The 24,617-nt window shown below is 42.8% G+C and overlaps 1 protein-coding gene across 1 annotated transcript in view; it reads right to left on the reverse strand.

Annotated features, from left to right (window-relative positions):
* Positions 1 to 24,617, reverse strand: part of LOC124606377 (octopamine receptor Oamb-like) — a 136,287-nt gene that overhangs the window by 98,265 nt on the left and 13,405 nt on the right. The window contains exon 2 of the mRNA XM_047138359.1: positions 9,314 to 9,609. Within this exon, the coding sequence (XP_046994315.1) occupies positions 9,314 to 9,609 (296 nt within the window). The remainder of the gene's footprint in view (positions 1 to 9,313; positions 9,610 to 24,617) is intronic.

A 24,617-nucleotide genomic window follows, 5' to 3' on the forward strand; every position in this document is an offset into this window, starting at 1 on the left:
CCTTTCACCACGATAAAAAATAGCAAAATTTTTATTGTAAATATACTTCATAGTAGAAAGAACGCATGATCATACTTGTTAGTTATTTGGGTTTATACTGAATGTGAAATTTAGCACACATGGGGGTCACCTGTGACAGCGACAATGGTCCTGAAACGGCCGAGATTCGAGCCAAACCGAGCTTAGATGAAGGATCCTGGTACGTCATTCCATGCTGCTTCAACTCTGTACCAGCGATGATCAATTGTAATGGCTAGCGAATGGTGGCGTACTTTCTCTTTCGTGGCAGCCCAGGATCAGATGTTTTCAGTAGTGAGAGATTCAGAAATGCGCTGGTCAGGGAAACAGTGTACCACCGTCTGTATCGAGGCCTGTAGAGAATGTGCGGGCAATATGAAGTCTTGCATCTGCTGTTGAACGATAATGTCACGGAGACATCGAACATACGGCTTAGCCAGTGGCATTACACGTCACTAACGTTGTGGGTGCTAACGGTCGAAGCGTGCCGTCTTCACAGAGTTGTAGTTTTAATGGGCAGAAATATACATAAGACGTGGGCGAGCAAATGAACACTATAAGAAATACGAAACGGAAAACGAGTAATGCAAAGCGCGGAAAATGTTTTTTTACGTGCCTCTGAATCATTTGGCAGCAGTGTGTCCCGCGAGTCTATATGAGGGCAGAGACAACCTATCCAGAAGAGAAACCGCAGAAGCGTCGGGTGAATGGCGCACCGCCAATGCATCGCTCCGCTCTTCCACCGCGGCTTTGTGGCTCTCGGACAATGCACGGAGCACAATGGATATGCGTCATAGAGCAGACACGAGCGGTCGGCTCCCGGCGCCTTGAAACTGGGGCACGTCAGCTAGCGGAAGGATACCCCTGCGGGCGAATTACCAGCGACGGCCTAGACTCGCCTAGGAAGGAAGCACATCCCAGGGCGGTAGCCCGGACAAGGAGCTCACGTAGTCTGTAGGCAGTCTGAATATTGCCTCGCCATACCACCATCATACAATAGCTATTCACAAAAAACCAAATTCTAGTAATGAACTTGGAAGAGTAACAAAGACGATTTCTTCTTCATTATCAGCCATTCGATTGGTTGGCGTTTCTCCATTCACCTCTATTAGAAGTCACTACTTTCATTGTTACATAATTATAGACTCCTACTTTACGTTTAGCTTGTTTTAGAATGCCAGTTTCAATCTCCTTCGGCCTGTATTTCCTTACAATGCTCTAGGACACTAAGGAACTGTTTGTGTCGCATTTTGTGACCAGTCCACTCGTGCTTTTTTCAGTTTACTGATATCTTTCACTAGTGTCTTACAGGACTTTCTGGTTGATAGTTTCATGTGTCCTTTTTGCTTTAAAGACGTCTCCAGCACTATTGCGCAAATGTTTCAAGAGATTTCAGTTCATTTTTCCCTACTGTCCATGTTTTACTACCATAATGTGGTATTCTCCAAATGCAGTTATTAACCACCTCACTCGTAATTTATTTATTTACGTTGTTTGAACAAAATCATTTCTTTTGTTCTTGAACTTTGTTTCTGCTTTTCTGATTCTACGGTTGTGTTTTCTTCACTTCATCCGTCTTCAGTTACCTTTTTAGGATCCTGAATGTTTTATTTTGCTTCGCCTAGTTTTAATGTTTACTTCTTCTGAGTCCTTGGACCACACGTGTATTTCTGTCTTTTTTGTGTTAATTTCCATTTTGTATTCATCCCATGACACCGTATCAATACTTATAAGACAATTCAGATATTTCTTTCATCTGGAACTATCATAGCTATGTCATCCGCAAACCTAAGCTTCAGTTTTCTTTCACCATTCATTATTATGTCTGTACAGTGTTCTTTGCAACTATTTTTGCCTGTTATTCCCAGATATTGAACAGGACTGAAGACAGATCGCATGATTGTCCAACATCTGTGAGATTCCTAGCCTCTTTTTATGTATTTTTCATTTTTACTATCGCTAATTGTTCTTTGTATAGTTCTTTAATTATTCTTGTGTCCCTAGAGTCCGTCCGCAGCTCGTGGCCTCCCTTCCCGAGCACGGGGTCCCAGGTTAGATTCCCGGCAGGGTCAGGGATTTTCACCTGCCTCGAGATGACTGGGTGTTGTTGTGTTGTCTTCATCATCATCATTCATCCCCATTACGGTTGTAGGAAGGCAATGGCAAACCACCTCCACTAGGACCTTGCCTAGTACGGCGGTGCGGGTCTCCCGCATCGTCCCCTACGCCCTGTCAAGGAGTGTGGTTCAAATGGCTCTGAGCACTATGGGACTCAACATCTAAGGTCATCAGTCCCCTAGAACTTAGAACTACTTAAACCTAACTAACCTGAGGACATCACACACATCCATGCCCGAGGCAGGATTCGAACCTGCGACCGTAGCGGTCACGCGGTTCCACGCTGAAGCGCCTAGAACCGCTCGGCCACATCGGCCGGCCCAAGGAGTATGAGACTTCATAATCATCATCTCTAGAGTCTAACTAAATGATTTTTAGGATTTACATTGTGTGTTAAAAATGTGTGACTCTGTGTTGTAGATTCCCTCCAGTACTGTTTAGTTTCTATAGGGTAATCCACCGACATACTTTCAGTGGTTGTTGTGTGGTCCAAAACAAGAAAAACATGCAAACCGGGAATCTAAAATGCAAACCTAACGACCTGTGAGAAACTGAAGATACAGGAGTACTAGTTTAGTAGAAGTGATTCATCGTAGCGACGATGAATTAGTAGGTATGCACCATACAGCCCGTGTTTACCGGACATATTTTTCTTGTTTTGGTCCATGCTACCACCTGCCAAAATGATAAAGCAACAGATTCCAGTAGAAGGAGCGTGTGTCACAGTATCGAAGATTAGTTAAGTGCTCGTAGTCGTTAAGGGTACACTTTAGAGTCCACGTCTACTATTTTCCCCCATACGACTACTACTGAAAGTTTGTCGGTGAAGTTACAGTTCATCTGTACATCGAATCAGCAATGATAGAAGGGATTTAAAATTATTGAACGAGACTGTACCAGAGATATGGTTCGTTGGGACACAGAGGGCTTGGCTGAAATCAGAAAAGTACTTTTGACTGTACATTTTTGTGTAGCCTCAATAACGCCGCTAAAATCTTTACTGTTCTATAGTTAGTTTCGACAATACATCGCCGTGTGACAGACGTTTGACATAGTATACGGCACGTCTATAATTTTAAACTATGTTATACGTCCAATTAGGAATGTGAAAATTAGGGGGCTTGTAGTACAGTACGACAACATCTAACGAAAACCACAACACAACACATTTTGCGATTCCGACAGAATCCAGTACATTGTGGTAGACGGTGAATGTTCAGTGTTAACGAAACACCGGTTGCGTCCGAAGAATTCGTGGAACTTGTAATGTCTTCAGTATACATAAATGACATATAAGGTACGATTAGAAGCACTGTTTCATTTTTCGATGGGACATTTGTCTACAAGTTCACTGAGTAACCGTAAGGAAACGCGGAAAGAACTAGACAGTATTTGCACCTATGTAATGAATAGCTTTTGTATTTGTATGTGGAAAATCTCATGTATAAAGCCTGATACAAAGAGAACCGGCAGTGCTCTATTGTATGTTTATTAGTAAACTTCTGGAGCCCATCGTTGAATCTTTTAAGGTTTATGTTTAGAGGCGACAGATATGTACACTCGTGATCATAAATTAAGGATAATGGCAGAATGTGGTGCCACACAACGTGGCACTACACAAAACTGGCGCTAATAGCATGGGCACATAAGGAACACACACGACACAGATTTGTTAGACCACGGTATGGGTGATAAGTTGCGAAAACCATCCCGAAACACATGCTACAAAACACCAATGTTTCCTGCGCATGTACGCCGACATCAATATGAGATATGATCACCAGGCCGCACGACGGGTTGGCATACTCTCGATCAGGTGGTCGAGCAGCTGCTGGGGTATGGCTTCCGATTCTTGCAGCAGTGCCTGTCGGAGCTCCGGAAGTGTCCTAGGGGTTTGAGAACGTGCAGCGATACGTCTACCGAGAGAATACTAGACGTGCTCGATGTGGTTTAGGTCTGGAGAACAGGCATGCCACTCCATTCGCCTGATATCTTCTGTTTCAAGATACCCCTCCACGATGGCAACACGGTAGAGCCGTGCGTTATCATCTAGAAGGAGGTAGGTGCGACCCACTGCACCCCTGAAAGGTGGACATTCTGCTCCAAAATGACGTCCCGATGCACCTGACCAGTTACGGTTTCTCTGTCAGAGACATGCAGGGACGTACTTGCACCAATCATAATCGTACCCCACACCATCAAACCACGACCTCCATACAGGTCCCTTTCAAGGACTTTAAGGTGATGGTATCTGGTTCCTGGTTCACGCCAGATGAAAACTCGGTGAGAATCACTGTTCAGACTGTACCTGGACGCGTCCATGAACATAACCAGGGACCACTGTTCCAATGACCATGTACTGTGTTCTTGACACCAGGCTTCACGTGCTCTCTTGTGACCAGGGGTCAGTGGAATGCACTTTGCAGGTCTCCGGGCTAATAAACCATGTCTGTTCAGTCATCTGTAGACTGTGTGTCTGGAGACAACTGTTCCAGTGTCTGCGGTAAGGTCCCGAGCAAGGCTACCTGCAGTACTCCGTGGCCGTCTGCGGGCACTGATGGTGAGATGTCGGTCTTCTTGTGGTGTTGTACACTGTGGACGTCCCGTACTGTAGCGCCTGGGCACGTTTCCTATCTGCTGGAATCCTTGCCATAATCTTGAGATCACAGTTTGTGGCACACGGAGGGCATGTACTACGACCAGCCTCCAGTCGCCCTAGTATTCTACCTCTCATAACGTCATCGATATGTATTATTTCAGCCATTTTCAACACACAGTCACCATTAGCACGTCTGAAAACGTCAGCACACTTGCTGCACCGTACTCTGACATGCACCAACACACTTTTGCGTGTGTGGACTGCTGCCAGCGCCACCGTGCGACGACCGCAGGTGAAATGCACCACATGGTCATACCCCGGGGTGTCTTAAGCCCGCAAACGGTCCACCAGAACGTTGTTTCACCGTTTATCATCATTATCCTTAATTTATGAGTATGAGTGTAGAAATGTCTCTAGGAAAGAGCTTTGTATCTGTAAAGGAAATTGTCTAGAGCAATTCTGCGTTTAGAGTCCTCATAAAGTAATAATGAGGGCAGTATCAAACGAGTTAAGAGATGCCCTACAAGGATCGGAATAGGTAGGTAAAACCCATGTGAAAATGTGACAGAGATGGTCAAAAAACTTCAACAGGTATTTCTGCAAGGTAGTCGACGCTGTTTTGACGAAAATATGTTTGCTAATTTTAAATATCCAATATTCGAGGAAGACCGAGTGACAATATTGTTACCTACTACGTCAATTTCCCGCTGAAATTATAAGCGTAAGATCAGACGGTGAGAGGGATTTTACAAGAGTTGTATGTAACCCAGTCGACAGTTGGCAATGCTGTGGTGGAAACTTCAATCAGAATCAATTTTTTTTTTTTTTTTTTTGAGTCACCAGTTTTCTGATTCGTTTGATGAGACCCACCACGAATTCTGTACCAACAACTCAGAGTAGCACTTGCGACCTACGTCCTCAGTTATTTATTGTATGTATTCCTGTCTCTGTCTTTCCCTACAATTCTTATCTTCTACAGCTCCTTGATGTGTTAGTTGATGTTCTACCATCCTTTCCTTACTTAGTCAGTGTTTTCCACATATTCCTTGCCTCATCGATTCTGCAGAGAACCTCCTCTTTCCTTGCTTTATCAGTCTACCCAATTTTCAACATTCTTCTGTAGCACCACACCTCAAATACTTCCAGTCTCTTCTGTTCCGGTTTTCTCACAGTCCATGTTTCACTACCGTACAATGCTGTGCTCCAGGTGTACATTCTCAGATATTTTTTCTCAAATTAAGAACTACGTTTGACACTAGAAGACCTCCTTTGGGCAGGAATGCCCTTTTGGCCAGTGCTAGTCTGCTATTTATCCCCCCTTTCTCCGCCTATCATCGGTTATTCTGCTCCCTGGGTATTAGAATTCCTTAACTTTATCTACTTCGTGGTCACCAATCCTGATGTTAAGTTTCTCGTTGTTCCATTTTTCTGCTACTAGAAATAATTACTTTCAACTTTCTTCGATTTACCCTTATTCCGTATTGTGTAGTCATTAGACTGTTCACTCCATTCAGCACGTCCTGTAATTCTTCTTCACTTTCACTGAGGATAGCAATGTCTTCAGTGAATCTTTCACCCTGAATTTTAATTCCACTCTTGAACCTTTCTTTTTCTATCATCATTGCTTCTTCGATGTATATACTGAACAGTAGGCGAGAAAGACTACTTCCCTGTCTCACACCATTTTTCATCTGATTACTTCATACCTATAGGTTACCTGTATTTTTCTCAGAATTTCGAACATCTTGCTCTATTTTACATTGTCGAGCGCTTATTCTAAGTCGACAAATCGTATGAACGTGTCTTGATTTCTCTTGTCTTCCTTCCGTTATCAACAGCAACGTCAAAATTGTCTCTCTGGAACCTTTACCTTTCCTAAAGCCAAACTGGTCGTCATCTAACACATCCTCAATTTCTTTTCCATTCTTCTGTATATGATTCTTGTCATCAACTTCGATACATGAGCTGTGAAGTTGACTGTGTGATAATTCCCGCACTTGTCGGCTCTTGCAATCGTCGAGACTGGGGGAATGATGTTTTCTGAAAGTCAAATGGTGTATCGCTACACTCGTAAACTCTACACATCAACATGAATAGTCGTTTTGTTAACACTTCTCCTAATTATTTTAGAAATTCTGATGGAATGTTATCTATCCGTCTCCCTTATTTGACTTCAAGTCTTCCAGAGATCTTTTAAATTCTGATTCTAATACTGGATCCCCTATCTCATCTATATCGGCTCCTGCTTCTTCTTCTATCACGCCATCAGACAAGTCCTTCCCCTTATAGAGGCCTCAATGTATTCTTTTCACCTTTGCGCTCTCTCCTATGCATTTAACTGTGGAATTCCCATTGCGCTCTTATTTTACCACCCTTGCTTTTAATTTCACCGAAGGTCGTTTCGACTTTCCTACATGCTGAGCCAGTTATTCCGACGACCATTTCTTTTCCGTTTTCTTCACATTTTTCATGCAGCTGTTTCGTCTTAGCTTCCCTGGACTTCCTATTTATTTCATTCGTGAGTGATTCGTATTTCTGTATCCCTGAATTTCCTTGAACATTTTTGTACTTCCTTCTTTCATTGATCAACTGAAATGTTTCTTCTGGTACCCATGGTTCCTTCTCAGTTATCTTCTTTGTACCGATGGTTTTCTTTCCAACTTCTGTGATTGCCCTTCTTAGATATGCACATTCCTTTTCAATTGGACTGCCAACTAAGCCCTTCATTCTCGCAGTATACGTCAAGTGTAGTTCTTCATTCCTTAGTACTTCCGTATCGAAATTCTTTTCGTATTGATTCTTCCCGATTAAACTTCAACCTACCCTTCGTCACTACTACATCGTGATCTGAGTCTATATCTGCTCCTGGGTACGCCTTACAACCCAGTACCTGATTTCGGAATTTGTGTGACCATGACGTAATTTAACTTATACCTTCCCGACGCACTATATAGTGTTTTTAATGTGATAGACACTGGCCGCGGGAACGTACGCCTTTAAACTTAAAATCTGTTTTTGAATGCCTGAGAAAGTACGAGTAAGTAGCATGGCTCGCGGAATTCTAAAACGTATTAGTGAAACCAATCGTCGTCAGTCTTTCGAACTGATACCACAATACTTACGTTGAGGTTCGCAGCTACGAAACTCAGTAACAAAATGATGCCTGAAGAGACCTGTCAGATGATCAGTTTGCATTTAGTGAAGCTAAACGCACCACAGAGGCAGTTGTGGTATTGCCCTTGATAATGGAAACACGGCTTTAAAAAAACCAACGCAGTTTCACTGGATAAGTCGACCAGCATAAATGCTTTCGGTAGTGTAAAATTGCAAAGAGATGTACTATATACTTGAAATAATAGGTATCGGTGCCGGTAATATACAATACGTACAAGAATCAAGACAGAAAGATACGAATAGAAAATAGAGGAAGAAGTGTTCGTATTAAGAACGGTGAAAGATGGGTATGCAGCCTCACTCTTTTACCTGCACACCGTAGAAGCAACGACGGAAGCAAACGATTTCCTCACCTATAACAATGTCATCACCTCGTCGTGGCACCTACAACAGACACCTGGCCCAATGGCTCTCCGTGCTTTTGTTCACTGTCAGTTCTCCGTAGACATTCTGCAAGCGCCTGTGACTATCTGCGATGCTCAATGGCGCCTGTGAATATCTGTGATGCTCAATGGCAGCTCTCTGCTTGGAACACACCTCCGTTACAGACGCCATTTTGAACGTTACATACAGTGCCGCCACCTTTAAGAACTTCAAGAAACTATAGAGCGCTGGAGAAGAAATAGTCCACGATGTACCACAGAAAATTCAGCATTTTTTAAACGAAACTGGCCGGGAAAAAGTAGTGTGCCGCATTACTTATTGAACAACCCTTGTATAATAGCCAAAGAAATAACGAAGAAATTAGGTCACAAGTTCCGACAGATATTATGACCTAAAAAGAAAATTTTGTTTTGGATGTAAATTCGGAAGTGAAAATAATGTGGAATGACAATGGATTATTTGCGAAAACTGCTGCAGAATTGATGATTCTGAATTTTTGCTGAAGAAGATGTGAGTTGAAAGTCAGATCGATATCTTCAAATAAAGACGAATTGAGGAGATAGCACACTGATATCCCCTCTGCATATGTGGTAAGTATTTTCCTTATCGACACGACGGCAAATCGTCGAAAACCAAATATGGTTTCTGATGAGATGTTTCACAAAAAGAATTGTTTGGAAAACTAATTTAAAAGTAACAAAAAGTCCTTTCGTTTAATAAAGGACAAAGAATTGTAACAATAAACGCCAGTGGATTTCAAATTTAAGGGCATCGCGCATGCCCACGCTGCAAATTGCGACCAATGTGCAAGTGAGTGCGAGCGCGTGGCAGTGAAAAAGCGAGCACTTGGCTGCGCCAGCGGCGTGGCCGTCTCAAGCGCTCACTCGGTTGCCAATAGGCGAGGCATCATCGTTAAATTTAGGCAACTTTAGCGAAGTATGTTCGCGTTCTGTGTCACACACCGTAGCAGTGTGAACGCCAGATGGATTGGTCACGCTACTGCAATGCTCTTCTACGCACCCCGTGTCGTTGGTGAGCTCGCAGGTCCAGGGGCAGGGCTCCGGGCGGGGCTGCGCCGTGTGCGAGTCCTTCCAGCCGACGAGCGGCGGGAAGCAGATGACGAAGCTGAGCACCCAGACGCCCGCGATGAGCATCTTGGCGCGCCGCGGCGACATGATGCTGGGGTAGGTGACGGGCCGCGTCACCGCCACGTAGCGGTCCAGCGAGATGGCGCACAGGTTCAGGATGGACGCCGTGCACATCCACACGTCCACCGCCAGCCACACCGCGCACCACACGTCGCCGAAGATCCACACCTACCGGCACATCCCAAAAAAACACTCCATTTCAAACAACTCCGAATTTACTAAAAGAAAGATCAAACCAATGCATTAATATATGATAAAATACACGAGCTTGAAAAATAAACACAGACAAATACAAATGCTAAAGTAAAACTTTTCTACATCTACATCTACATGGTTACTCTGCTATTCACACATAAGTGCCTGGCAGAGGCTTAATCTAACCATTTTCATACTGCTTCTCTGCCATTCCACTCTCGAATGGCGCGTGGGAAAAAGGAACGCCTAAACCTTTCCGTTCGAGCTCTGATTTCTCTTATTTTATTATGATGGTCATTCCTCCCTAAGTAGGTGGATGTCAACAAAATATTTTCGCATTCGGAAGAGAAAGTTGGTGATTGAAATTACGTAAATAGATCTCACCGCAAAGAAAGCCGCCTTTGTTTCAGTGACTGCCACCCCAACTCGCGTATCGCATCAGTGGCACTCTCTCCCCTATTGCGCGAAAACACGAAACGGGCTGCCCTTCTTTGCACTTTTTCGTGTCCTCCGTCAATCGTATCTGGCAAGGGTCCCACACCGCGCAGCAATGTTCCCGCGAAGACGGACAAATGTAATGTAGACTGCCTCTTTAATGGGTTTGTGGCATCTTCTAAGTTTTCGGCCAAAAAAACGCAGTCTTTGTTTCGCCTTCCCCACAATATTATCTATGTGGTATTTCCAATCTAAGTTGCTCGTAATTGTAATTCTTAGGTATTTAGTCGAACTGACAGCCCTTAGATTTGTGCGATTTATCGTATACACAAAATTCATCGGATTTCTTTTACTACCCATGTGGATGACCTCGCACTTTCCTTTGTTTAGTGCTTATCGCCACTTTTCGCACCATACGGAAATTCTCTCTAGATCATTTTGTAATTGGAATTGATCGTCTGATGATTTTACTAGACGGCAAATTACAGCGTCATCTGCAAACAATCTAAGGGGGCTGACACATTTATATAAATCAGGAACAGCAGAGGGCCTATGACACTACCTTGCGGTACGCCAGATATCACTTCTGTTCTACTCGATGATTTACCGTCTATCACTACGTACTCTGACGATTCTCCATTTGCAGGCAATTTGATTAATAGGCGCTTGTCAGGAACGGTATCAAAAGCCTTCTGGAAATCTAGGAATATGGAATCGATCTGAGATACCTTGTCGACAGCACTTATTACTTCATGGGAATAAAGAGCTACCTGTGTTGTGCAAGAACGATATTTTCTGAATCCGTGTTGGCTATGTATAAGTTATTTTCTTCAAAGTGATTCATAATGTTCGAGTGCAGTATACACTCCAAAATCCTGCTGCAAATTGAGGTCAGTGATATGGGTCTGTAATTCAATGGGTTGCTCCTATTTCCTTTCTTGAATATTGGTGTGACCTGTGCTACTTTCCAGTCTTTAGGAACAGACCTTTAGTCAAGTGGGCGGTTGTATATGATTGCTAAGAAAGGCGCTATTGTGTCTGCACACTCTGACAGGAACCTGATTGGTATACCATCTGGACCGGAAGACCTGCCTTTCTTAACTGATTTGAGTTGTCTCGCAACACCTAAGATATCTACTTTTATGTCACTCGTGCTAACAGCTATTCTGGTTTGGAATTCTGGAATATTTACTTCGTCTTCTTTCGTGAAGGAATTACGGAAAACTGTGTTTAGTAATTCCGCTTTAGTGGCACCATAATCGGCAACATTTCCATCGCTATCGCGCAGTGACGGTATTGACTGTTTTTTGCCACTGGTGTACTTTACATGCGACCAGAATCTCTTTGGGTTTTCTACCATATTTTTACGCTATAGTAAAACGATTTATCAGATTGTTTGCTAGTGATGCTGTCGTCAAAAGGAAATTATCGTCGTTGGGCACTTGTAAGAAAATGCAGAATAACTTGAACAAAAATTCCACTTGCTGTAATGAATCGTACCTCTCTTAAAACACCGATATATGCTCTAAGACAAAAAAAGAAAAACATATTGATGGAAAATGCGACGTTCTAAACTTTGGCGGCTAATGGATGAATGTGTGCTGCTGCAGCGGCAATTTCACGGCGTTGCTGGCAAGGGGACATGTCGAAACGAGGACATAAAGTCTTTGCGAATATCATTCCATGTACTGTCCGCCCCGATAGCTGAGTGGTCAGCTTGACGGGTTGCCGTCCTACGGTCCAGGTTCGATTCCAGGCTGGGTCGGGGATTTTCTCCGCTCAGAGCCTGTGTGTTGTGCTGTCGTCGTCTTTTCATCCCCATCCGGCGCGCAGGTCGCCCAACGCGGAGTCGAATGTAATGAGACCTGGACCAAGGCGACCGGACCTGCCCCTCAAGTGGCCTCCCGGCCAATGACACCAAACGCTCATTTCCATTTTTTTCATTCCATGTACTCAGCTGGACAGTAACTATGCCTCGCCGACAGGCGCGTGAAAAATGTAGGTAGATGTCAACATTTCAGAGATGCCATGTTGTTGGGCTCAAAGAAGGAAGTTGTAATAACCGGCGAATCGCTCGACATTTGAATAGGAGTGTCGCCACTATTACACAATGTTGGTGGGAATGCGTGAACCATTGCCGAACACAGCGTCAAGAAGGAAGCGGTCGACCAAGAGAGACGACAGAATGTGAGGACCGAGCAATCGTCAGAGAGACACTCAGAGTCCTGCATTAATCATTATCATCGATCCGATATGCAAATAGCGCTTCGATGACCACAAAGACCATTATTAATAGGCGGCTCAATTAAGGGGGCCGGTCGCTATGGCCGAGCGGTTCTAGGCACTTCAGTCCAGAACCGCGCGACTGCTACGGTCGCAGATTCGAATCCTGCCTCGGGCATGGATGTGTGTGATGTCCTTAGGTTAGTTAGGTTTAAGTAGTTCTAAGTTATAGGTGACTGATGACCTCAGATGTTAAGTCCCTTAGTGCTCAGAGCCACTTTTTCAATTAAGGGGACTGAGCTTACGTCTCCCCCTTGCGCTGACTACCATTGACTTCCGTACACCAACGAGCCCGATTGAATTCGGGCTGCAATATCACTGACTTCAGTGATGAGTTCAGCTTCGTGCCAAGTACCATGACCAATGAAAACATGTCTGAGACGCCCCGGACTGTTGTGTGATAACGACCTGACTATTGCCCGCCATACGGTCCGACACCCAGGAGTGGTGGCCAGGGGTGCCATTTGATAGCAGGACTCCTTTGGTTGTTATCCGTGGCACCCTTACAGTACAGGTGTTCGTCAACGATATTATACGCCCCGTTTGTTTGTCCATCATGGAAATTCATCCAGGGTCTACATTTCAGCAAGATAAAGCCCGTCCGCACACGGCACAAGTTCCTACTGCTTGTGTTCGTACTTGCGAAATCCTACCTTGGTTAGCAAGATCTCTGGACTTCTCCCCAGTTAAGTACATTTGCAGCATTAGGGAGGGATTCTCCAAGCAGCTCGGAAGTTTGAGGATCTAACGAGCTAGATGGGCAGAACACGGCACGATATCCCTTAGGAGGGCATCCACATGGGCGCAGCCCCGAATGCTCCCGAAACCAGGTAGGTAAGCAGGTAACAGGACCGAATCCTCCCAAACTGACACATTGTATCTTGTATTATAGACAATAATATAATTATCTCTGCCATGTTCCTTATCTCCTTCCCCTGCCACGTTTTAAACAAAAAATATCGATTCACTTAAAAGCACGTTTTGCGCGTGGCCTTGAGCGGGACTTAGTCGCTGACGCTGGGTTGGCTGGAATTTATCTCAATAAGATAAAAGATAAAACTTTTTTAAACATTCATGCGAAAAATTTTTACATCTTTTACTGTAACTTCATATGCATTCCTTTTCCTGCTTGGAGTACTCATAGCGTTTAGAAACGGGAGGATTCGGTCCCATCGTTTTTCAGATCCTTGCGGGGTTGGGAGGATTCGGTACCATTTTTCTGGCCTGCGCTCATCCAAGAACTCTGTCAATGAATGCCAAGCCGAATAACTGCTAGAATACCAACACGTTACTCACTTGCTTAGTTTCTGAAGCTCTTTCTCTTGAATAAATCATCCAATCTTTTAGTTTTATTTATTTAAAGATTGTATGTAAAACTACCATGTCTCCACTAGCCGCGGTACAGAACAGAAGCATTTGAGAGTGCTACATATGAGGCAGTTTAACCGTGGCAACAGAAATACAGAGTGTGCAAATCTTAAGGGCGTAAGAAGTTTTCGCTTCATGTGTCACATCCAAGTAACGTACCTCGATGAAACTTACACCACATACATAGAAAGAACTGCTACAGTATAGCACCGAAGGTCACTCAAAGAAACACGCAGTGAGCCGAACACAAAGGAGACTTTTAATCAAAGACAACCACTAAACTGGTCAACGCGATTCATGAATTTTCACTGGAAATTAAAAACGGCGGGACGCCGATCTTAATATAAAATGTAATGACCTCGGACGGTTGTACATGTTGTACATCGTACTCTCGTGCTGGCCACAACGTTGGTATGTGGTTCTCGTCATTCTTGTCATTCACCGAGTATGCACTAATTCCAAGAGCTTCTCCATCTGCGGTATTCGATGATTTCGCGCGTTGTCTTCTATTAAAATGAAGTCAGTGCCGAATGCACCGCTGAAAAGACGTACATGGGACATGAGACAGTGCCTCAATAACGAAAGTGTGGAAAGAGTGGAGAGTGTACAGTGTTCCATGATTTGGAGGACAGTACGCCCAAGCAACATCATGCCTCCCCACAGCATAACACCTGGATCACCAAAACGATCATGTCTGCCAGTGCTGGACGTAGACTCATATAGCGACAGACGGTAGCACGTCATGCAGCAACGAACGTTGTTGGAGCTTATCGTTTTGTTTAGTAAGGTGTTATTTTTCCGGGCAGTCATAATGTTGCATGGCCGTACTGATACCTAAACAATATGATACACTCTCCGCTCAGTGTTATTGACGCACTATACTCCTTTCCACTGTATGTCTTTTCTGGGGGTCATTCGGCCATGGCTTCAGGCTAATAGATGAAAATGCGCGACCGTATCGAACAGCGCAGGTGGAAAAACTCTTGCAATGAGTGGATAGTCGGTGAACGGACTAGCCTGCCCGTGTTCCCGACTTAAATCCCGTCTGACTCCTGTGGGATGCGTCGAGGAGGCTTTCTGCAGCATGGCCACCTGCACCAACGATCATCGAGCAACTTTTATCAGCGCTGATAGAGGAATGGTACGCCCAACCACTATAACTCCTCACTAAACTCGTGGCCGGTATTGGACACGTTGCAGAACATGCCTTGCCGTCGGTGATGACCTAGTAACGACTCTGTCCCGTTTTTTATAGTCTACAGGGAATCATCATTACTCGCGGTGATGCTTCAGTGTAATTTTTATCTGTGAATAAAATTGTCATTTCCTTTTGTCTCATTGCGTGTTCTTTCAGTTACTTTATGCGCTAAACTACAGCAGTTTATTTTATATATATATATATATACATATATATATATATATATATATATATATATATATATATTACCTTATGCGCTAAACTACAGCAATTTATTATAGAGTTTAATCGAGCTGTTTTACTTGGCAGCGAAACAATTCCGTGTTTAAGTTTTGAACGTCATCTAGAAATGTCAGAAGCCACCTAGATGGCTGTCTGACTAAAAACTATTTCATCCTTCCGTACAAAACATTCAGTTAGGCCATGGAGCCACCAATATTTATGTCTCCCAACACAGGGAGCACTATATACGGAACTGTTAACTGCAGCTCTGCAGTTCAAAAATGGCTCTGAGCACTATGGGACTTAACTTCTGAGGTCATCAGTCCCCTAGAAGTTAGAACTACTTATACCTAACTAACCTAAGGACATCACACACGTCCATTCCGGAGGCAGGATTCGAACCTGCGACCGTAGTGGTCGCACGGTACCGGCCTGTAGCGCCTAGAACCGCTCGACCGCCCCGGCCGGCAGCTCCCCAGTTGTTCACAGGACAACACTTATTTGCCAAGTGCATGACATAAGCGGTCGCACGCCGAGGGTCGGCCAGTTCTGGGCAGTTCTCACCAATAATCACTAGACAACAGTGGAAATGTAACCGGGGTGAAATAAATATTTGTGAACTATGTCGACTACGCTGATAGCGACAACGACAATGAATAACTCTGATTAGCTTTCTTTTCCAACTTAAATTGAGTGCATTTAATTATATTTTATTAGCATTCATTGACAATTCATTCCGATATATGTTTCGAAATCCCGCTGATGGTAGACAGAATGCTGCAATTTCAGGCAACAATAGCTGTGTGTTTTGTCGCTACTTTTAGCGCTGGCGCGTTGCAACAACGGGGTAGAGGAAGAGGAACGGAGGAGTCGAACATGTTTCCTTCAAGAGAAGTTTTACTCTGTTACAGTGTTCTGTTCGTGTGTTGGAAGAACGTGCTATTGTAATGAGTGTGTGTGGTCATCGTAATTTCTGTGATTCAAAATGCCTCTCAGATGGGTAAACAGTGCCCACAAATTTTGCTGCATTGCGGACAGGCTACATTGGAAGTGCTACCTATTAGGAAGGTGTACAGACTGTACTTTGGCTGTAATATCGGGGACCAGGACAAGTTCTGGAATCGTCATGTGTCTTGCATACCTTGTGACTTAATTGTGAAAGATCTTCCATGGGCTTTGATATACCCATGACTGACGAGATATATCAAATGGTGTAAATGATTATCACTTTTGTATGACAGCTCTATTAACACAAGGTATTCGCAAGAAAAAAAGTCTTCCTTGACACAGTCTACCACGCCGTCGGCCTTGCGACCAGTGCCTCACGAACGTTGACTGCCTGTCCCAACCCACTTGACTGCGATAGTGACGAGGGCGGTACTGAAACTAGTGATGCACAGTTACCTTCAAAACTCAGGTCTTCGAAAGATCCTGATTTTGTGTGTAACGACGAATGTACACAGTTTCACAAAATAACACAGTGTGAACTTAATGACTGAACTTAATGACCTAACGAGAGATCTGGAACAGCCGGAAGGTAAAGCTCAGTTGTTGGTGTCAAGACAACAAAAGAGGAACTGCCTTGATAAGACGGTAAGCGTGACTCTGTAACCGCCATATGCTATTCCTTCCATTTTTCGAAAGTGAAAAGAATCTCTTACTTTGTAATGATGTACAGGCACTATTGGCAGCAACAAACACTGACCATAAGAGTCAGTGCTTGTTCATCTTCTCCTCCAAATTAAGTCTCAAGTGCATGCAACTGCATAATGATAATGTGTTACCACTGTTATTGAACTATGACAAATTTAAATGCCAGGTTTCCGGGAATCTGTAAGTCTTCGGCATATTGGCTACTCCAAATTTCGTAGCTTCCTGTGCGTCTGAGATAGCCGTGCCAAAGTATTTCACTATAAAAGAAAGACTGGCCTAAGCCCCAATCACGTGAATTAGTATCTCACAACGTTATGCACAAAGCACTTGTGAAATCCAACAATATAATTCTCCTGCTCTTCATATCAAACTCGACTTAATCAAAAACTTCGTTAAGGCCATGAAAAAACCTAGGGAAGCATGTCTCTATTTGCTTGTGGAATTTCCACGTCTTAGTGAGGCTGGATTTTCGTGGATCACCAGATGCGCAAACTATACAAAGATGAGCATTTCAACTGTATCCTGATAAGTGATAAAATGTTAGCTTGGGATGTCTTGGTTCAAGCGTTAACACACTACCTTGGAAATAAGAGGGCAGAAAACTATAATGATCTTGTGGCAAACCTTCTGCACTGCTATAATAAACTGGGGTTCCACACGTCGTTAAAATTATATTTCCTAGATTAGCAAATTACCACTCGGACTCCTTTCTTACAACTGTAGTACTGTGAAATACAAGCACGAAGTACGCTTCCACCAATAAATTTCGGACATGGAAATGAGATACCGGGAAAGTGAATGAATCAATGTTAGCCCATTATCGCTGGGTATTAATCAGGGAGTTTGCAACAGAAAACTACAAAGGCCACGCAAAGCGGCTGCGCCTTCAGTGACCTTCTTGTGAGGGATAACACTAAGGTAATTTATCACAACTTCAAAACGAGAGATAATCTTACATTAATATCTTCATTATCGGAACATCTGAAAGCATAAATATTAGCTGTTTTAATGCCAGTTACAGAAAAAAAGTAAATTTATATTGATTAGTGTTACCACCCACTTGCATGCCAGTTATCGACCAGTTACAGCTATTATCGCCCGGTGTTGGCAGTTCTTCGGTTCTAAAGTTGCCTGTAAGTTATCTACAGTGTCGACCCAAAAAATCGTCCGATAGGTAAAAGTGATAGTTCATATAATGAGAGACAGAACTTCTTTAAATACTGAACATGAATTAGATAAGCCAGTAATCTTCTACTGTTAGTTTAGATGCAGAATCTTACGTCAGCGGCATGCTTCCTCTGCAAGCCAAGACGAGTAACTTATTACAATATTATTTTTATATAGAAATTTTGCCCTGTAAATCTGGGTAGCAGGTAAGCCACTTCGATTTAGTTACTGATATCTGTGTCAGGGATTCACTTTCTAACTACAATCTTGTTGAGCACCTACTTTTGGTAAACGCAACAAAAACATACCTATTATAAAGAGGAAGAACGGTATAGTCTCTGATGAAAAGATTAGTGTTGAACATCTTGCACAAGTCTCATCGTACATGTCTTTAATGGTAATACGAAGAAGCCCTATGAAGTGGGACGACCACTTAAAATGAGTATTAGGGAAGGTGAATGATATGTTGAAAAATTACTGGGAAAGTGCGGACGATTTGTAAACGAAATCGTACACAAGACGCTAGTGCGAACAATTTTAGAACGTTGTTTTGTCTGAATACTTGAAAACATTCTCGGTACGCAAGCACTGTAATTTCATCTACATCTTCAGTATGCTGTGGTCTCTGCTTCTTGGCACAGAGAGTTGCACACATACGTTCCCCGTCTGAAAATCATTCAAGCACCTTATTGTATGTACATCAAGTGGCTAAATTCTCGTCCATGCACTATTTCACTAAACTTTACTACTCACTGTATAATTTACCGAAAGCTGATAATATTAATTTAGTTTAAACGACAACATTTCATGTAAAGAAATATTCATAATTTACGATAAGTCAAAATGCACCAAGCAAAATTTTTTTAACATATGTTAAGAATAAATTATTAGAAATCTCTGAGTCTCCTCTTTCAAGCAGACGTTTAGGTTTCCTGAAAACTAAATATATCAAAGTTATTCACAGTTAAAATTTCGTGCTCCGGTATAAAACTGTAGTTCTTTCCAAAGCCCGGGTGTCTGTTTCAAAAATAACCTTTTAGTATGTTAACTATTCCAATTAGAAAATTTCACTCTCTAGAAAATTCTTAGAGAAATTTGAAAATCCCGTTACAGATTAAAATTTTTCTCTCAAGACTAATTACCTGTTATTTTTATCACTTTTTAAGTATACAGATTTTGGTGAAAGATGGCATCACTACATGTGGCATGTTTATATCTTCCATTTTTTGTCTTTTCATATCTAACATACAATAGCCTTGTATTTTAGCATGTCTAAATTTCTGTTATACGCTCATCTGTAAATAAGCGTCGCACCCAAAGTCTGAGTCATTCGTATGGAGTCGTGGAAAAGCTTTCAAACACTACAGTTGCAATAATCGTGCTGCAATTTTGAATGACAAGCTATAATAGATTATCATTTAGTACGCTACTGGTCCCACAGTTATTACGTTGAGCATTGTCACCTGTGGACGTCGTCTAGAAGGTGAAGCATAACGGTTTGTCGTACAAGGGATTCTCCAAGCAGCACGGAAGTTTGAGGATCTAACGAGCTAGATGGGCAGAACACGGCACGATATCCCTTAGGAGGGCATCCACATGGGCGCAGCCCCGAATGCTCCCGAAACCAGGTAGGTAAGCAGGTAACAGGACCGAATCCTGACATTGTATCTTGTATTATAGACAATGATATAATTATCTCTGCCATGTTCCTTATCTCCTTCCCCTTCCCTTCCCACGTTTTAAACAAAAAATATTGATTCACTTAAAAGCACGTTTTGCGCGTGGCCTTGAGCGGGACTTAGTCGCTGACGCTGGGTTGGCTGGAATTTATCTCAATAAGACAAAAGATAAAACTTTTTTAAACATACATGCGAAAAATTTTTACATCTTTTACTGTAACTTCATATGCATTCCTTTTCCTGCTTGGAGTATTCATGGCGTTTAGAAACGGGAGGATTCGGTCCCATCGTTTTTCAGATCCTTGCGGGGTTGGGAGGATTCGGTACCATTTTTCTGGCCTGCGCTCATCCAAGAATTCTGTCAATGAATGCCAAGCCGAATAACTGCTAGAATACCAACACGTTACTCACTTGCTTAGTTTCTGAAGCTCTTTCTCTTGAATAAATCATCCAATCTTTTAGTTTTATTTATTTAAAGATTGTGTGTAAAACTACCATGTCTCCACTAGCCGCGGTACAGAACAGAAGCATTTGAGAGTGCTACATATGAGGCAGTTTAACCGTGGCAACAGAAATACAGAGTGTGCAAATCTTAAGGGCTAAGAAGTTTTCGCTTCATGTGTCACATCCAAGTAACGTACGTCGATGAGACTTACACCACATACATAGAAAGAACTGCTACAGTATAGCACCGAAGGTCACTCAAAGAAACACGCAGTGAGCCGAACACAAAGGAGACTTTTAATCAAGGACAACCACTAAACTGGTCAACGCGATTCATGAATTTTCACTGGAAATTAAAAACGGCGGGACGCCGATCTTAATATAAAATGTAATGACCTCGGACGGTTGTACATGTTGTACATCGTACTCTCGTGCTGGCCACAACGTTGGTATGTGGTTCTCGTCATTCTTGTCATTCACCGAGTATGCACTAATTCCAAGAGCTTCTCCATCTGCGCTATTCGATGATTTCGCGCGTTGTCTTCTATTAAAATGAAGTCAGTGCCGAATGCACCGCTGAAAAGAGGTACATGGAACATGAGACAGTGCCTCAATAACGAAAGTGTGGAAAGAGTGGAGAGTGTACAGTGTTCCATGATTTGGAGGACAGTACGCCCAAGCAACATCATGCCTCCCCACAGCATAACACCTGGACCACCAAAACGATCATATCTGCCAGTGCTGGACGTAGACTCATATAGCGACAGACGGTAGCACGTCATTCAGCAACGAACGTTGTTGGAGCTTATCGTTTTGTTTGGTAAGGAGTTATTTTTCCGGGCAGTCATAATGTTGCATGGCCGTACTGATACCTAAACAATATGATACACTCTCCGCTCAGTGTTATTGAGGCACTATACTCCTTTCCACTGTATGTCTTTTCTGGGGGTCATTCGGCCATGGCTTCAGGCTAATAGATGAAAATGCGCGACCGTATCGAACAGCGCAGGTGGAAAAACTCTTGCAATGAGTGGATAGTCGGTGAACGGACTAGCCTGCCCGTGTTCCCGACTTAAATCCCGTCTGACTCCTGTGGGATGCGTCGAGGAGGCTTTCTGCAGCATGGCCACCTGCACCAACGATCATCGAGCAACTTTTATCAGCGCTGATAGAGGAATGGAACGCCCAACCACTATAACTCCTTACTAAACTCGTGGCCGGTATTGGACACGTTGCAGAGCATGCCTTGCCGTCGATGATGACCTAATAAGGACTCTGTCCCGCTTTTTATAGTCTACAGGGAATCATCATTACTCGCGGTGATGCTTCAGTGTAATTTTTATCTGTGAATAAAATTGTCATTTCCTTTTGTCTCATTGCGTGTTCTTTCAGTTACTTTATGCGCTAAACTACAGCAGTTTATTTTATATATATATATATATATATATATATATATATATATATATATATATATATATATTACCTTATGCGCTAAACTACAGCAATTTATTATAGAGTTTAATCGAGCTGTTTTACTTGGCAGCGAAACAATTCCGTGTTTAAGTTTTGAACGTCATCTAGAAATGTCAGATGCCACCTAGATGGCTGTCTGACCAAAAACTATTTCATCCTGCCGTACAAAACATTCAGTTAGGCCATGGAGCCACCAATATTTATGTCTGCCAACACAGGGAGCACTATATACGGAACTGTTAACTGCAGCTCTGCAGTTCAAAAATGGCTCTGAGCACTATGGGACTTAACTTCTGAGGTCATCAGTCCCCTAGAAGTTAGAACTACTTATACCTAACTAACCTAAGGACATCACACACGTCCATTCCGGAGGCAGGATTCGAACCTGCGACCGTAGTGGTCGCACGGTACCGGCCTGTAGCGCCTAGAACCGCTCGGCCACCCCCGCCGGCAGCTCCCCAGTTGTTCACAGGACAATACTTATTTGCCAAGTGCACGACATAAGCGGTCGCACGCCGAGGGTCGGCCAGTTCTGGGCAGTTCTCAACAATTATCACTAGACAACAGTGGAAATGTAACCGGGGTGAAATAAATATTTGTGAACTATGTCGACTGCGCTAATAGCGACAACGACAATGAATAACTCGGATTAGCTTTCTTTTCCAACTTAAATTGAGTGCATTTAATTATATTTTATTAGCATTCATTGACAATTCATTCCGATATATGTTTCGAAATCCCGCTGATGGTAGACAGAATGCTGCAATTTCAGGCAACAATAGCTGCGTGTTTTGTCGCTACTTTTAGCTCTGGCGCGTTGCAACAACGGGTAGGGGAAGAGGAACGGAGGAGTCGAACGTGTTTCCTTCAAGAGAAGTTTTACTCTGTTACAGTGTTCTGTTCGTGTGTTGGAAGAACGTGCTACTGTAATGAGTGTGTGTGGTCATCGTAATTTCTGTGATTCAAAATGCCTCTCAGATGGATAAACAGTGCCCACAAATTTTGCTGCATTGCGGACAGGCTACATTGGAAGTGCTACCTATTAGGAAGGTGTACAGACTGTACTTTGGCTGTAATATCGGGGACCAGGACAAGTTCTGGAATCCTCATGTGACTTGCATACCTTGTGACTTAATTGTGAAAGATCTTCCATGGGCTTTGATATACCCATGACTGACGAGATATATCAAATGGTGTAAATGATTATCACTTTTGTATGACAGCTCTATTAACACAAGGTATTCGCAAGAAAAAAAGTCTTCCTTGACACAGTCTACCAAGCCGTCGGCCTTGCGACCAGTGCCTCACGAACGTTGACTGCCTGTCCCAACCCACTTGACTGCGATAGTGACGAGAGCGGTACTGAAACTAGTGATGCACAGTTACCTTCAAAACTCAGGTCTTTGAAAGATCCTGATTTTGTGTGTAACGACGAATGTACACAGTTTCACAAAATAACACAGTGTGAACTTAATGACTGAACTTAATGACCTAACGAGAGATCTGGAACAGCCGGAAGGTAAAGCTCAGTTGTTGGTGTCAAGACAACAAAAGAGGAACTGCCTTGATAAGACGGTAAGCGTGACTCTGTAACCGCCATATGCTGTTCCTTCCATTTTTCGAAAGTGAATAGAATCTCTTACTTTGTAATGATGTACAGGGACTATTGGCAGCAACAAACACTGACTATAAGAGTCAGTGCTTGTTCATCTTCTCCTCCAAATTAAGTCTCAAGTGCATGCAACTGCATAATGATAATGTGTTACCACTGTTATTGAACAATGACAAATTTAAATGTCAGGTTTCCAGTAATCTGGAAGTCTTTGGCATATTGGATACACCAAATTTCATAGCTACCTGTGCGTCTGAGATAACCGCGCCAAAGTATTTCATTATAAAAGAAAGACTGGCCTAAGTCTCAATCACGTGAATCAGTTTCTCACAACGTTATGCACAAAGCACTTGTGAAAACCAACAATATAATTCTCCTGCTCTTCATACCAAACTGGACTTAATCAAAAACTTCGTTAAGGCCATGAAAAAACCTAGGGATGCATGTCTCTATTTGCTTGTGAAATTTCCACGTCTTAGTGAGGCTGGATTTTCGTGGATCACCAGATACGCAAACTATACAAAGATGAGCATTTCAACGCTATCCTGATAAGTGATGAAATGTTAGCTTGGGATGTCTTGGTTCAAGCGTTAACGCACTACCTTGGAAATAAGAGGGCAGAAAACTATAATGATCTTGTGGCAAACCTTCTGCACTGCTATAATAAACTGGGGCTCCACACGTCGTTAAAATTACATTTCCTAGATTAGCAAATTACCACTCGGACTCCCTTCTTACAACTGTAGTACTGTGAAATACAAGCACGAAGTACGCTTCCACCAATAAATTTCGGACATGGAAATGAGATACCGGGAAAGTGAATGAATCAATGTTAGCCCATTATCGCTGGGTATTAATCAGGGAGTTTGCAACAGAAAACTACAAAGGCCACGCAAAACGGCTGCGCCTTCAGTGACCTTCTTGTGAGGGATAACACTAAGGTAATTTATCACAACTTCAAAACGAGAGATAATCTTACATTAATATCTTCATTATCGGAACATCTGAAAGCATAAATATTAGCTGTTTTAATGCCAGTTACAGAAAAAAAGTAAATTTATATTGATTAGTGTTACCACCCACTTGCATGCCAGTTATCGACCAGTTACAGCTATTATCGCCCGGTGTTGGCAGTTCTTCGGTTCTAAAGTTGCCTGTAAGTTATCTACAGTGTCGACCAAAAAAAATAATCCGATAGGTAAAAGTGATAGTTCATATAATGAGAGACAGAACTTCTTTAAATACTGAACATGGATTAGATAAGCCAGTAATCATCTACTGTTAGTTTAGATGCAGAATCTTACGTCAGCGCCATGCTTCCTCTGCAAGCCAAGACGAGTAACTTATTACAATATTATTTTTATATAGAAATTTTGCCCTGTAAATATGGGTAGCAGGTAAGCCACTTCGATTTAGTTACTGATATCTGTGTCAGGGATTCACTTTC

Source organism: Schistocerca americana, chromosome 3, assembly GCF_021461395.2.
Source record: "Schistocerca americana isolate TAMUIC-IGC-003095 chromosome 3, iqSchAmer2.1, whole genome shotgun sequence".
In the NCBI taxonomy this organism is placed as follows: Eukaryota; Metazoa; Arthropoda; class Insecta; order Orthoptera; family Acrididae; genus Schistocerca; species Schistocerca americana.